This window comes from Pseudocercospora fijiensis (assembly GCF_000340215.1).
Source record: "Pseudocercospora fijiensis CIRAD86 unplaced genomic scaffold MYCFIscaffold_10, whole genome shotgun sequence".
Classification (NCBI taxonomy): domain Eukaryota; kingdom Fungi; phylum Ascomycota; class Dothideomycetes; order Mycosphaerellales; family Mycosphaerellaceae; genus Pseudocercospora; species Pseudocercospora fijiensis.
The window spans coordinates 2,621,250-2,637,074 of record NW_006921541.1 but is presented as its reverse complement, the minus strand read 5'-3'; the positions used below and the strand labels follow the sequence as shown (position 1 = coordinate 2,637,074).

General features: G+C 44.6%; 5 protein-coding genes across 5 annotated transcripts; 4 read left to right on the top strand and 1 right to left on the bottom strand.

Moving 5' to 3' along the window:
• Window positions 1-257: 257 nt before the first annotated feature.
• Window positions 258-2,106, top strand: MYCFIDRAFT_33300 (uncharacterized protein; the record flags this gene model as incomplete). Its single annotated transcript, XM_007933028.1, has 2 exons — window positions 258-1,097; window positions 1,150-2,106. The coding sequence occupies 2 exons, from the start codon at window positions 258-260 to the stop codon at window positions 2,104-2,106; spliced, it is 1,797 nt and encodes a 598-aa protein (XP_007931219.1).
• Window positions 2,107-2,743: 637 nt separating this feature from the next.
• Window positions 2,744-3,286, top strand: MYCFIDRAFT_79272 (uncharacterized protein; the record flags this gene model as incomplete). Its single annotated transcript, XM_007933559.1, has 2 exons — window positions 2,744-2,944; window positions 3,053-3,286. 2 exons carry the CDS (start codon window positions 2,744-2,746, stop codon window positions 3,284-3,286), a joined length of 435 nt encoding a protein of 144 aa, XP_007931750.1.
• Window positions 3,287-3,929: 643 nt separating this feature from the next.
• MYCFIDRAFT_33518 (uncharacterized protein) lies at window positions 3,930-4,643 on the top strand (the record flags this gene model as incomplete). Its single annotated transcript, XM_007933042.1, has 1 exon — window positions 3,930-4,643. One exon carries the CDS (start codon window positions 3,930-3,932, stop codon window positions 4,641-4,643), a length of 714 nt encoding a protein of 237 aa, XP_007931233.1.
• Window positions 4,644-4,895: 252 nt separating this feature from the next.
• Window positions 4,896-6,103, bottom strand: MYCFIDRAFT_179485 (uncharacterized protein; the record flags this gene model as incomplete). The annotated part of the gene is made up of 6 exons (XM_007933558.1): window positions 4,896-4,958; window positions 4,998-5,018; window positions 5,047-5,057; window positions 5,086-5,199; window positions 5,247-5,253; window positions 5,285-6,103. 6 exons carry the CDS (start codon window positions 6,101-6,103, stop codon window positions 4,896-4,898), a joined length of 1,035 nt encoding a protein of 344 aa, XP_007931749.1.
• Window positions 6,104-6,158: 55 nt separating this feature from the next.
• Window positions 6,159-14,198, top strand: MYCFIDRAFT_179484 (uncharacterized protein; the record flags this gene model as incomplete). The annotated part of the gene is made up of 4 exons (XM_007933557.1): window positions 6,159-6,223; window positions 6,250-6,294; window positions 6,323-6,364; window positions 14,183-14,198. The coding sequence occupies 4 exons, from the start codon at window positions 6,159-6,161 to the stop codon at window positions 14,196-14,198; spliced, it is 168 nt and encodes a 55-aa protein (XP_007931748.1).
• Window positions 14,199-15,825: the final 1,627 nt, after the last annotated feature.

Genomic DNA, 15,825 nt, shown 5'->3' with positions numbered 1-15,825 from the left:
CGCAGTATTTGTAAATGCAAGTCGAGATTACTTCATGCAAGTATCAATGTGTTTGCGACTACGACCGAGTCGGTTGAGTGTATACAGACGGGCTCTTTCAGGCCGGGAATGTGTTTCTGCTCTCCATCATCATGGAAACGTGAAGTCGCTTTCGACGCGACTTCTGGGCCTCGAAACGAGGTCCGCCAAGAACTCGCGTTCTCCGACGGCACGTCTCCTGAACCATCTTACCACTCCTTCATCACAACACCTCCACCATGCGAATAAGAGATCTCTACAAGGTCGAGACTCTCGACACGCGGTTTGCCGGCACTGGACAGCCTTTGGCTACAGCAGAACCATCAAAATGGAGATCACTGGAGTTCGTTCCCTACTACATTGCCTTCTTGACCATAGTCCCGGTTATGTTCAAATCGGTATATGATGTTTCAATTCCAAGCCATCCGAGCTATAAACATTATGAGGGTCTTCTTGAACCAGGCTGGATTCCAGGACGAAAGGTCGACAACTCGGACTCCCAATACTCTGGCTTTCGAGACAATATACCTTACATGGGTCTGGTGCTGATACTTCACCCACTGCTCAGAAAAGCTTATGAATCCTTGCGAGGAGGCAGCTCGGCAGCGCATGTCAATGGGTCGGCAAAGCCATCAGAGGGAATTAAATCGGATACCGCAGATGCCAGACTTGAATCACGCATTCGCTTCGATGTAGGCTTTGCTCTGATATTCATCACAGCGCTACATGGAGTATCAGCCCTCAAGGTTCTTACCATTCTCTATCTTAATTACCAAATAGCCACAGCACTGCCCAAGCAGTACGTTGCCGTCTCGACTTGGATCTTCAATATCGGAGTCCTCTTTGCCAATGAGCTGTGCCATGGTTACAAGTTCGCCGACATTGCAACAGTCACCTTGCCGCCCACGGCTAAAGGTGCCGAGACACCTGTTGGAGATAATTGGGGTTCGTGGATTGATGGATTTGGTGGGCTTATCCCACGCTGGGAGATTCTCTTCAATATCACTGTGCTTCGCCTCATCGCATTCAACTTCGATCATCTGTGGATGCTAGATCGCAGAGCAAGCTCTCCCATCGAAGTGAGACCCATACCGTACCTTCATGACCTTTGTTCAAGCTAATGCATTTTAGAAGAAGGGACTAGATCCTGCAAACTTGTCAGAGCGAGAACGAACGTCAGCTGGAGCCAAGCCAGCCGATTTCACTTTCCGGAATTATCTTGCATACGTCCTATACTCTCCTCTCTACCTCACTGGGCCTATCATCAACTTCAACGAATACATCAGTCAGTCTCGCTACCCACTCTCATCGACATCAAGAGATCGCATCGTACCTTATGCAATCCGCTTCTTCTTGTGCCTCCTTTGCATGGAGCTAGTCCTACATTATCTGTACGCCGTCGCCATCAGCAAGTCAAATCCAGACTGGAATGTCTTTACGCCTTTCCAGCTCAGCATGCTCGGCTACTTTAATCTTCACATCATCTGGCTGAAGCTCCTCCTGCCATGGCGCTTCTTCCGCCTTTGGTCCCTCGTCGATGGCATCGATCCTCCCGAAAATATGGTGCGGTGCATGTCCGACAACTACTCAGCGCTAGCATTCTGGCGTGGCTGGCATAGATCTTTCAACCGGTTCGTGGTACGCTACATCTACGTGCCGCTTGGTGGATCAGGCAAAAGCAAGTTTCACGGCATTGCGAATTTCTTGGCGGTCTTCACATTCGTGGCGCTTTGGCACGATATCAATCTTCGGCTTTTGATGTGGGGCTGGCTCATCACCCTTTTCGTTCTGCCAGAGCTTATTGCGACGCTGACGTTTCCTGCGAGGAAATGGAAGGACAGGCCGAATACTTACAGAGTTCTCTGCGGTGTTGGTGCTGTTGGTAATATTCTCATGATGATGGCCGCAAATCTGGTTGGCTTTGCAGTCGGCCTTGATGGTCTCAAGGGGTTGGTAAATGGCATCGTGGGCAGCATGGGAGGTCGCATTTTCTTGGTGGCAGCGTGTGCGACGCTCTTTGTCGGCGTGCAGGTCATGTTTGAAGTGCGACAAGCAGAGAAAAGAAGAGGTGTAAATATGAAGTGCTAAGACACCGTGTATTTTGACAATCGATTGGAATACTTAGGTCTCTTTGGCCGACCACTCGCCTCTCACGGAATGCTCGGCATATTTTGAGCAGAACCACTACAGACTGGAGGTTCTTGCGAACGCAGCTCCAAGAACCACGCTCCATTGATGATACTGGTTGCGTACATAAGACCTCACTTTGGAGCGAAGACGACAATGGCACACGGCCTGTTCGGAATCCCTGGAGCCCTTCAAACGTTTATGTTCCGTCCTGCATAAGGCACTCCAAGCATCAACGATACTATGCTACCAGCCACCCCTTAGTCTAGCACGCGCGCAACAGTCAAGTGCATAATCCCTTAAGCGAGTAGACCCGTCGGAAGTGGATATTTGCTCATGTGATGTCTACTCCTTCGCTCACATGAAGCAAGCTAGCAGCTTCACATGCTGTAGTGCATACACTAGTCAAAGCTTCGCTGCGCACAAAACATTTCAACTTCTAATTACAAAATCACTTTGGCTGCACGAGTCGAAGCGCGACACTTGGAGCCCTACTGGTGATAGAGAGACTCTGGCGCTATTGGCACGTATCATCTCGCCCACTGCACGGCTTCTATCTAGCTTTATACTGACCCCTCGACAGCGCTCAAAGTCCAAGATGGCACAAACCCTACTACAACCTCGAGTCGGCTTCCTCAACTTGCCGGCCGAGGTGAAGAACTGCGTCTACGAGCTGGCGCTTCATAGCGATCCCGATTTCATCTTAGGCTCTATCTCCCGCACACAATTCGGCAAACTATACGATTCAAATCGACTTTCTCCAAACATTCTCGCCACCTGTCATCAGGTCTGTAATAAGGTAAGCGACAAGTACGAACCTGTCATGTTACGACGCTTCTACCGCCGGTCTTGACGGATTCGCCTGCACGCGAGTCTGGATTTTGCTGACTTTCCTACTTGTCCCTAGGCATCGCCAGTCCTCTACGGCTCAAACACCTTCGAGATACCACCAAACATGATGCTCCAGTTCTGCAACCAGATCGGCAACAACGCGAAGCACGTTCGATACCTCATTCTCTCCCGATCCATTCCATCGCAGTACCCGCTAGGTATTCTCAGCCTTCTGCGACTCCAAGGGCTGTGTTCGCTGAAGCTTTACCTCGGTCCAATTCCCTTCGGTTCGAGCTTCCGGAGCCCATGATAGTGATATAAAGCAGCAGAAAAGCATTGCAAGACGAAGCCTCTGTGGTTGATGAAGTCGTGTTGCTGTCCAGCCAAGTTCACTGCCCAAAATTTCGGAAGAATTCGGCCCGACAGCGCCAAGTCTTGAGATCCTGCTCTCTCCACCACCAACATCACTTCTCCAGCGCGTATCTCTCTCAAGAACATCATCTCATAGCACACCCGTCTCCGAAATTTTCCCACTTGCATTCCAATTGATTAGACGACCCGGAAGACTCTCATCGCGTGCCAGCACAACACTCTTCGTCTTCGCCTCTCCAAAGTCCGCCGAGTTGTCACAATCAGCACAAACTCACGCCTTTTGATGCCTTCCTTCCCCAGTACCTCCATCTCATCTCATGCCAAAGTGACGGCTTCATAATCGTATCGGACCTGGTAACGCAGGATGCTAATCACGTGCCTTGTAGCGAGGGTTTTGGGCCCGTGCTTTCCCATGTCAGGGCTTGCGATTGGAATTTCTAGACATCACGCCAGTTCATTGAAATGTTCATCCAACACCACGAGTCCACAGTCGACTATTGCAAGCTCGCACGCGCAGACGTAGATTCCACTCACACCTGTATACCGACCCCACATATCTAAATCTGCAAAGACCAACCAAAATGCCTACCAAAAGACTCGAAATCCTAGCCATAGCCTTCGCTGGCCTGAATATTATGGATCTAACCGGGCCAAGCGAAGTCTTTGGAAGTTCTCGTATCCCTACTCGAGAACGTCGCATCACAATTGCATCTTCGCAAGACACCATCGCCTCATCCGAAGGCATAATTTTGAAACGACAAGTTTCACTCCTGGAGCTTTTGGCCACCAAATCAGACGGAAGCATAGAGCTCAGTCGATACGAGATTCTAGTTATGCCAGGAGCTCCGCCGGGAAATGTGCAAAAAGCCATCGAGGACGACGAAAATCTGCTCGCGGTGCTGAGGACTTTTGCAGGCTTTGGTTCGTCAGGAGGCAGGCATAGATGGATTCTCTCGGTCTGCACTGGAGCTGCGTTTTTGGGTACTATAGGTGCCTTATCTGGCAAGACTGCGACATGTCACTGGTCTTACCTGGACACGCTGCGTGAGATCTGCAGAGCCAACAACGCTCCGGGCGAAGAGACAAACGTGGTTCGGAAACGGTGGGTCGATACGGGCAGGAGTCCTACTGGTGTACGGATCATCACAGCTGGAGGTGTCTCTTGCGGTATCGATGCGGCGCTGTGGATCCTCAGCGAGCTATTTTCGATGGAAAAGGCCCGCGAAGTGGCGAAGGGAATGGATTATGATTGGAAATTTGGCAAGAATGAATTTACTGAGGGGTGGGTGGTTTAGTGACACCAATGCGATATCGATGTTGTGTATCAAGCCAATTTCCGTCACGAGAGCGATTAGACTGTTCGCGTTCAGACACAATTGCTTACTTGACGTGTCCTCCAGTTATATCGAAAAACGTTCGGCAATTTTTGACGGCGTGCTTGGTGATGGAACTAGCCCAGATCGTTTCCATCAGCCTTGAATGGTGCCCGACCAGTTGAAAGAAGGGAGATTGAATGTAAACTGCATTGAGGGATGCAGATAGATGTTTTAGGCTGCAGGCTGCTCGCCATGGGGCCAAGGCAACATCATCTCGTCGAGTAGTGTGTATCGCTGGCGGCAAGACACCTGCCTGCCTGCCTGCCTGCAAACTTCAGGATCTCTTCCGCCAGACTCTTATCCGTGCGGGCCAATATCCCACCAATTCCAGTGCTTTAGCATGTAGTGAATCATCAGTCACATCCGATTGTTCCACAGCATCGAACCAGTAAGTCTTCTGCTTTCCGAAACCCATCCCAGCCGAAACCAATATGCAATGCCTTCTTCCCATCATCCTCATCAGTACGCCGTCCGACTCATTTCACCTTGCCGAATGCTCGAATAGTCGAGCGACTTAGTCACTTTCCTCCTCATCGTACATCTTCGACCCGTATCGGCACCTCCTTACCCCATGACATGATCTTGACATTCTTGCCCAAAGCCGCCATCTCCGCCCGCAAGCTTGCATCGAGACCACTGGCAAACTTCTGCGCAATTACGCAAAGGCCACTGCGTCGCAGCAGCTCTACGTTAAGACTCTCGATTTGAGGGAGTCTGAGAATAGCTGCGATTGGAGCAAAATCCGGGGTGAATCTATGAAAGCCAATCGCGTTCAAATCAATCAACAGTCGAACATGCTTCAAGGATGGATAGTCTAGCGAGAGTCGGTGCAACAGAAGCGAGATGGCGTTTGAGGGTGTTTCCTCGTCGAAAAGCTTGATATCGAGCGCAGTGAAGGTTGATAGGAACACAATTTTCGTAACTTTTTCCTTGCCGTGTACAGGGATTTTTGGGAGCGTAGCATGAATTTCTCCACACTCTGGAAGCCTGAGACGAAGCTCCGTAGTGCCGTACATCACATTGAACGCTTCTTCGAACACAAGATGATTGACGGCGAGTATCTGTGGATGAACTGGACGTGCACATCGGCACTTGAGTTGCTCCTCTGGCCCCTCGAACCGACTGTCGACGTAGCAGGAGTGAGGCAAGCCGTAAGGGGTCTTGAGATCCGTGATCCTGCTGCCATTGAGCAGGAAGTCATAGATGCGCAGCCTCATTTCCGGCGGAATGCCCATAAACGATGCTCGCTTTGGCATCTTGTCATCGGGAACTATGATGCTGTCATTCGCACCAGACTCGTTCGATGGTAGTGATTGCGCGGACGCGTCTTGATCGGTGGTAGTCGCCGTTGGAACGCTGCCGAGGTTGTCGCCAGCCATGGTCGTTTTGGTATTTGTTTTTGACTTGAAATACTACCGGACTAGTTAGCTGAAGATGTTAATATGGCATCGGCGTGATTTTGCGTACCTTTTGGAGCGCAATTGCACCCTGGCGATATTGTGGTCGAGCTTGCGCGCGGCGACAGATGTTCTTGTTCTAATGATCGCCTTGATCGCCTTGATCGCAGAAAGTAGCGCACCTTGTCAGGTGTGACGTAGTGACCCAAGTCGGCGCTTGAAGTCGAAGTTTGTGGTGTTGAAGTTCAAGTCGTATAAAGTATCGTTCAAGCCCTACAGTGCTTGTCCTATTCGAGCGGAGCGACGGCGTAGAGCTCGAGAACAAATTCAGATTAGCGCCTACTAGAGCGCTTGTATCTATGCTACTATAACTATATATTTATCGCTATATCCTTTACTCGAAGGTCTCGTTATCGTTATTACCCTACGCTATCTCTAAGTCTTTCTCCTAATTGCGACGTAATCGATTATCGAAGGCCTACTAACGCGCCTATTTATTAACTAAAGCAATTTAAATGCGTATATCTTTATTAATCTCCTTATCTCTAGTGTCTATTATCTTAGTATCTTACTCTTACTAGGTGCCCTAGTCGTACTAAGTACCCTATTAGCTATCTATAATATTACTAGCTCGAAGGAGTTGTTCTAACTAAGACTACTAGGCTCGGCGGTTAGCATTAACATTGCGCTAGAAGGTCTCGTTATTAAGGAACTCGCTAGCGACTTGTCGATCGCTAAGACAACCCTAATCTTAATTAGTATAACGCTTTAGAATACTTATACTTAGGCCTTTAATAACAACCTCGTTACGGGCGGCTATATTGCGTAGCGCATCGGTAAAGTTAAGGCCCTATATACGACGGCTATAGACCTCTATAAAGTTTCGACGTAGTACCCTAAGTAATATACGCTTTCTAGGAATAATAAGTATTATAAGTATACGCTCGAGAAACGGAAGAGATGCGACTAGAAGGGTAGCTTCCTCGTTAGAAGACTTAGGCTGCTAGCCTAGACTACGAGACTCTATCTTAGCAATTTCAACTAAGTCTGCCTCGAGTTAGGCCTCTTTTTCTTACTAACGACGACAGAGAGCCTCTTCCTAGTCCTATTCTCGCGCGCGTTACTACTAAAGATAGTATTCCTACTAAGCTTATAGAGTCTATAGATCGCGCTACTGTTAACGCTTGTTACGCTTAGCGGCCTTAATGTCTAGGTACGGTAGGTCGGAGGAAAGTATAGCTCTAGGCGGCAACGTTCGCTGCTTCTTACGGCGAATATAATTAGTATAGCGGTCGATATGTAACTTATATAGCTTGCCCTTAAAGCGGTCGTAATTAAAAGGCTCGTTAAATAGGATATTATCGAGGTTGCGGAAGCGAGAGTAAGTAATATAAGTTAAGGTAGGCGTAAAGTCCTTCTTAGAGATATTAAGAATACCCTTATCTAATATTATACCTTACGACTTATAAACTATAATAGTATATACGATAGTTAGTAGGAACTAAGTATAGATATATTAGCTATTAGTGCGATCGTTATACTTCTATTCGCGCCGAGAAGGCACAATAGGTACTATATTCGATAGTAGACTATTAACTTCCTAGTTTAGTGTCGGTCTAGAATACTCGTCTAGCTCGACTAGTATAATAGCCGGTATATCCTCGTTAACAACCTCTTAATCGGTGCGTAATGCGTCCTTAGCCTAGATTATATCGCGGACGGTACCTATACTGCTATTAATAATACCCTACTATACCTAAAGGTTCTTAGTTACTATAACGCGGGCGTTAATATAGATTAGAAGGATCTTATATAGGTTTCCGCTAGTCTCGTAGTTAGCTTAGGCAGTATAACGACCTATATATTTAGCCTTAATAGGCTTAATTAGTTGCTAATTGTCGCGTATTAAGGTATAGTTAAGAGTCGATACCTACTTCTTATAACTAAATAGCCGGATCGCATCCTTATATTGCACTAGATAAGAATAAGAAGCATCTCGGATACGGGTCGTAAGAGTCTGCTATTACTTAATAGTTAACTTGCCTAGACCTATATATAGACCTTTAAGCGTATCTTTAAATGCCTATACTGCTAGGTTATTTCCTTACTAGCGTTAAATAATATTAAGCTAAATAGTCTCGTTAAAGAGATGCTATATATACCGACCTAGGACAACTTTAGGTAAGTTAGTTAGGGTCGGTCTACTAAAAAGAGGGCGGCCTCTAATCGGGAGTAATTAACTAAAGTCGCTATATATATAGATAGTAAAGCCTCGGAAAGGCAATAAGGTATCGACTTCCGGATTATCTTAATCTTCTTAAGGGTAGCTTATATCTTGCTATCCGACCTGTCGTAAGCGCCTATCGATCTAGTATAGCTCTACTAAGTCAATTATTAACTTCTTATTAATAACAATATAGAGTATATTGCTTATATATACCTAGAAAGCCGACAATGCTCTACCCTTAAGCGGTATATACTCCTTTATCGTAAGAGGCAAGCGGAAAGCCGAGTAAATTGTAGAGCCCTTAATACTAAAGGCAGCAGCACTAGTTAAAGCAATTCGCATAATAGGGTTTCCTATTTAGTATTATACGCTAGCAGAATCCTACTGTTCTACTATCTCCTTAATAGCGGAAGAGAGAAGCTTAATTATATAGGACTTGCTAACGCCTGCCTTACTATTAATATTAAGCAAGATCTAATCTAGTATAGTAGCGCTATTTAGTAACTCGTTAGCGTAGTTATAGATACGATTATACTAGAGCCGCTGTTCTAGGGAGAGGCTATTAACTTTCTGCTATAGGTTTACAATACTACTAATCTTCTAATAAGCATTACTAGTACTACGCTTGTTCTTCTACTAGTCCTTAAGCTAATGTCCGAGATCGTAACGCCTAATATAAGGAGTCTAATTATAGTCCTTATCTAACTTACGATTGCTAAGGTTGTTAAGGTCTTCCTCTTCTTCTATAGGGTTACGATTAGAAATAGCGCGTACGAGAAGCTTACCCTTAGCTTCTTCCTCTTCTAGATTATACTATTCTTCTTTAAACAGGTCTTTAGTCGGTATAGGCAGATTAATGCCGAAGTAGTCGAAAGGATAGTAAGTATAGTTATAAGAGCACTAGTTATAAGCATCCTACTAAGTATAAAACTCTTTATCTACGTAATCGCTAAAGGTATATAGAAGAGTAGGGTATTAGCTATCGAATAGGTAATATAATACGATCTTAGTGCGATAATAGTCCTCGTACGTGCTATTATCTTCCTCCCGATTGCCGGAGTACTTCGGAAAGTAATTAAGCAGGCGAGCTTTTGCCTAAGGTCGCATCTTAAATATACTAAAGTCCTAACGAGTTAAGAACTTAAAGAGGGTAAGATTAGGCCGGTTTAGGAGGTCCGACTTAGCAAATTTCTTAGGTAAGATACTAAGACGATCGATATACTTAAGCAGCGGTAACTTACCCTATATAACGATCTCGCTAGCTCGCTTATCGTATCGCTTAACTTTCGTTTAATTCTAAGGAAGGCGACAATCGAAGCTCTATACTTAACGCGAGCCTTATAAAAGAGGTAAACTAAGTAACTAGTAGCAGGCTTCCTATACTAAAATATCTCTCTTACCGATAAGCTTATTTATTATCTTTACGAAGAAAGAGACTATAGGCCGATTAGTATTCTATAGATAAGGACTAAGCTACTTAGCAATATCGAGCAATAGTATACTACGCTTCTCTGCCTTACTATAGTACTTAGTAAAGGACGGAAACTAATACTACTACTACTACTTGTAGCAATAGTACAGGCTACCGAGGGTAACATAACCTATAGCAATATAGGCAGCTATGTTTAGCAAGATAGGATAACGAGACTGTCGCCTAGGCTAATAACTAGAGCCCTATAATATAGGCATTGTAGAAGTGTAATATAAACAATGTGCTATACGAGGTTAATAATCTATCTACTCTATAGAAGGAGGCCTCTTATATAGGCTTAAAACTAGCCTATAGGTGTAGGGCCGGTTACTAGCTAATATCCCTCCCTTTCTTCGTATCTAACTAGACACGTTTTACATTATGCGCGCTTAAAACAAATATGTATGCATCCTTAGCGCTCTTAGCTAAGGCTATTCTTAGAACTCCGCAATAATACCCCCGGGGTAGCATTAATCCTAGATACTATAATTATATAAAAACAACTTCCTAAGCAATACTATATAGACCTACTATTGCTTTAACGCGCCGTAATCCTTACTAGCAATAACCTTATCTGCTAGTCGGCTCTCGAAATCTCCTCTGTATACGTTAAAGCTGTTAGTACCGAAGTACTATCCCTTATAGAAAGCTTAATTAACGAGGAGGTTAGTAGCCTTTTCCGTCGTAGCATTCTCCTAATTATATAGATATTCCTTAAGTCCCTCGTTATTAAGCTAGAGGATCTGTTTAACTTCGTTCTAAACAACGTAACTTAACTAAGGAATCCTACTAACTAGGGCGTCGGAGATATAGCCGAGGCCTTCGACTAAGATAGCTATAGGGAAAGCGAATAGTACGAAGGAGTTAGAGGCTAGGAGGGCGGTTAGATTACGGTACGCTTTAGTAACCTAAGAGACTGTTAAGTTCTCGTAGCCCTTAACCTTAGTGCCGTTAATAACGCGAGAATAGCCTAGGTTAATTAATATACGGTTGCTCTTAGTCTTTAGATTACTATATAGTAGGTATAGCATCTAAATAGAGACCTCGCACTCCTTTAGAGGGTTAAGGATCTACTCCGCTTTGCGTCCCTTACTATTAGGCTAACTATCGAATATATAGTCGAGGTCGTCGTCGGTAAGGTGCTTATTAGTAAGCTTACCGATCTTGCTTAGTAGGACTAGGCTACGAGCCTTAAGCTTCTCAACCTAGTTCGTAAAGACCTCGGGCTAATATATGCCTTCGATAATAGTAGAGTAGCTAGTCTTATCCTTAGACATAAGGTAGACCTTAATGCGTAGGTAACTAGTACCCTTGCTAGCTGCGAGCTTAACTATATCTTGTCCGAGACGAGCAGACTCCTTAGAAGGACAGTTTTCGTAAGTACCGCTAACCTTAAAGAACTTAGTAGGCTTAGGGACGGAGATAAGCTCGTATATATAATTAGGTCGAAGGGCGATAGCTAAGAGCTATAGGGCAGGGTGCTAGCGGACGATTTAGTTGCTTATACTATAAGTTTAAAGGGCATTGCGGCCTTCTTACTTAGACTTAGGTATCGTACGTATATACTAAAGATACATTTTAAACTCCTCCTATATTAGGTCGATAAGGAAAGGAAGATATGCTCTACGAGGCTCTTGTAACTAACTAAAGACTTAAGGGAAGATAGCATTGCTAGTCTAGCGAAAGCGGTCGAAGGAGGTGCCTTAGCTAAGGATACTAGTAACGAACTTGCTCTAGCGATCCGTTAGCGTAAGGGCGCGAGTAATAGTACTAGTAGGGTTAAACGCGTAGAGTCCTAGAGATATCGGGGCGGCAACAGGGCGTCTAGGAAACTAGTTAGCATAGGCCTAATTAGCCTTAAGGGTAGCGAAGGCATCTTAATTAGCGACATTACGTCTAATCTTTAATAGGCGGCTAATAAGGACACTCGTCTTAGCGCTAGCGTAAAGACCACAGACCTTAGTAGCCTTCTTAATATAGTTAGTATATATAGTAAACCGCTCTTTACCTAGCTTACTAAGGTCGTCGAGCTGTTAATAGATAGATAGGGCGGTAGGAGCTTTACCTATATCGGCTTTAGGAACTATATCGATATTAGTAATAAGGTACGCAATAGAGTCGCCCTTATAAGAACTATAGATATTCTTAGTTAATAGGATCGGCGAGAGGCCTCTATCTCTACGCTCGCTAAAGGAGCCTTCGGAGGAGACATCTTCTAGTAGTATATCTAGTATATTAATATCCGAGTTACTATAGTTAGTACTATAGTTAGTACTATAGTCGGTATTAGAAGGAGTGCTGTACTTCTTAGTAGCCTTACGGAGGGCCTAGCGAGTATACAATGCCTTCTTACGCGCTACTTCGGCCTTAGCGCGCTCGTCTTAAACTTCTTAAGGGACCTTACGGTTGCGGGTCGAGCGACGATCTTTAGCCTACATTTCTATAGCGAGCGTAAGACTAGTAGCCGTATCGGCCTCGGTTTCTAGGCGAAGAGCCTTACGTTTAAGGACATTAACGATAGGAGCCTCTTAACCTTTAACAATAAAGCCTATACTATTAATACGACAGCCCTTCTCTTTTAGTAGATCCTTAGTTGTCTATACGTTAAGATCGACCTAGACAATCGCATCGTAGTACTTCTTCTAGTAGGCTATCGTAAAGTCGTTAAGCGTAAAGGACAAGTTAAGTAACTACTTGCCTACCTTCTTGCTAGCGGTAGATATACGATAGATTATAGTATAGGAAAGATGCTCGGCGCCTTAACGACGGACCTTATACTTATTAACGAACGAAGAGACCTGCTTAGCACGCTCTTGTCTACCGTAGGCGAAGTTAATAAGGCTCTTAGGAAGACTACTTAGTCCTCCCTAATATTCGAAGGCCTAGTCGAGGGTCTTAAAGCGTAACCGAATCTAGGTACCGGCTATCTCGAGACTATAAACGATAGGAAAGGCTTATTCGATATCTATATCGTTAAGGACCTCGCGCTTAAAGATACGCTTACCGATAGACTAATATAAGTTGTTTATACCGTACGTAACTAAGATAGCAGCCTTCTTAATATTCCTATTAATAACGCGTAGCAGGGTACGAGCGTTCTAGATCTTCTCTTAAGGGTCTTTAAGGGCGCTAACGATCTAGAAGCAGTGCTCGAGGCTAGTTGTAGCAGCTAAGGCGCTATCGGAGGGGGCTTCGATCGGGACTAGTACGCCTAGGTTTAGGGCTAGTAGGTTGCTACTACTGCTAGCGCCTAGCGGATTTAGGGCGCCGGAAGACATCTTAGTCGACCGGAGCGGAAAGGAGTTAGTAACGAGTTTGCAAAAACGTTCGTAGCTTGTTAATAATAATTAAAGGGTTTAGATAGAAGAGAGGGGGGGGGGGGTAGGCGGTAGTAAGTTAGTTAGTATTCGAGTAGAAGAAAGAGCTTAGAAGGCTCGCCTTAAATAGGGTACGAAGGTAGCGTAGTCCGTATATTCCGGTAAAGCAAACGGATAACGATTATATATAGACTCTAAAAAGTAAAGCTATATACGAGACTCCTTTATTAGTAGAGCGGCTAAAGTTTAATAATCGATCTAGCTAATTGCTAGTAGCGACTACGCGCCTTTATTAACCTCTAGCTTTCGTAGATTCCCGCGCACTCGAAATGTAACTAGTAAGTTCGAGTACCTAGTAGTAATCTATAGTAGTAAGGCTAGCGGGACTAATAATACCCCCGGGGTAGTATTAGCTTTTCTCTAGAGATACTCGGCAACTAGGAGCAAATCGCCTAGGCCTAGCGTAGCTTATATTAGCCTATAGCACTATCGTTATAGATGCAGCATTACCTTTTATAGTAGCAGGTATATAAACGTAGCCCGTGCGTTCTTCTTTCTTCTAGATACTAAGCTTAGCGGCCTAAGGTCCCTATTCTTAGAGGCTATAGGCCTAGGTTGCTACGTCTATCTAAGAGCTAGGAAGGGAGAGGGATCCTCCCTTCCTTAGTGTCCCGCGTAACTAATACTAATTAGGGTAGGAACAATCTTCTCTAGCGGAGTATCTTGTTATCGTTACTACCTAAGGGCGGTTGCTAGAGACTAGGAAACTAGAGGGAAGTAGTCTTAGAAGGGCGGGAGGTTAGGTTCGGCTAGCTTCCGAATGCTACCCCCGGGGTATTATTCGGAAGTTATACCTCGTACAGTTCTTTCTAAGGAAAAACAAAAAGAGTAAAGCTATAGTAACATTAATCGAAGGTAAAAGACAAAAGAGCAAAATAATAGATAAAGTAAAAGCAAAGGAGGGCAATAACTAAGAGTATTAATATCCGTAGGAACTAGGAATAGGCAGTAAGGACTAAAGGCAAAGGGCAGCGCTATATTAACAGCGCGGAGAATGGTTAATAGAGGCAAGGAAAGCAACGTAGTAGAGGCAGGAAAGGATATACGATTATTTAGTCTTAGGGTCGTCTAGCTATAATTCTAGGCGGTCTTTATCGCTAGACTAGTTAGGTTCCTCGGAGTTAGAGTTAGATAGCTAGAAGTCTAGTTTACTATTAGAATCGGAATTAATATCGGAAACGCTCTATATATAGTTAATCCGTATATAACCCTTCCTTTGTTCTTAAGTTATTTCTAATAGCTTACTAAGACGAATCTAGGGATAGGCATAGTTCTTAGGCAGAACAGGATCTAGAATAGCGGTAGGATCCTCCTCCCGATAGGTATCTAAGGACGGTAGAGGGTCTATAGAGGCACTAACCTCCTCCTCGGTCGGCGGAGGGCGGGCAGGTTCGTATAACTTAACAATCTTCTTTAGATTAGCCCGAGGGTGAGAGTGCTTTAAGGTAGCACTATCTAGCTCCTAAAGAAGGTATACGGAACCCGAGTAAAGGACCTCCTTTACTCTATAAGGACCCTTCTACTTAAAGGCTAACTTGTAGGAGTAACTATACTCTAGCTCGGACCGGTATAGAAGGACTATATCGCTAACCTTTAGAGGCTCCTAGTTAATAGTATTATAGTCGTCGAAATACTACTTAGCCTCCTTATAAAGGCGACGTTGTCGAGCAAGTCCCTCCTAAGAAGTAGTAGTTATATCCTTAAGAGCCTTAGCGCGTAGGGTAAGGAGATCTGCTCTAGTACGAACAGACCCCTAGTCGTAAACGCTATATATACGGTAGGACAACTTAATCGGAAGAACGGCGTCCCTTCTAATTATAAGCTCTGCTAGCGTGAGTCTAGTCGTGTCGATAATAGTAGTTCAATCCGCCTAGAGAAGGGCTAGAACGCGGGTAGAGATAGGAACGGACCTATCGCTACTATTAGTTATCTTAGATAGGGTATTAATTAACGACCGATAGCCGCGCTTAATAATAGTATTCGACTAGGGATAGTATAGGGAGATACGAACGTTCTTCGCCCTATACGAAATAAGTAGCGCTTAAACCTCCTTAGCTATATTGTTCGTAGCGTTATCTAAGATAACCTCGTAAGGTGTTCCCTATCGGTAAAACAGATCCTTAAACAGGAAGGTAGCTATATTACGGGCATTAATAGCACCGCAACCTTTATAGAAATAATAGGCCTCCGGCTATTAAGAAAGACCCTCTCGAATAATATATAGGCTATTATTACGGCTAAGATAGACCCTATCGCTATACTACCGCTCCCTAACTAACTAGGTAGTAGGGATACGTAGCTCTCCTAGACGTCGGTAGCTGTTCCTAAAGTTGCACTTAGGATAGCTCTTATAGTAGCAAGAGATATTAGCCTATACGCCGTCCTACTAGTAGCGTCGACGAAGGATATCGAAGGTGCCCTCTACCGCCCGATAGCCGAGCTTATTATAAACGGAACGAAGGATTTCTTATTAGGCTGCCGGATCGTTAATAATACGCTAGAGCGGTACATTAATTATAGCCTATCGCTAAAGGATGCGATCTTTAATAAGGAACCTCCGAGAATAGCGAATAATACGACGGTATTAACTCCTTAATAGACTAGGAGCTCTCTTCGTATAGGTAAGGAA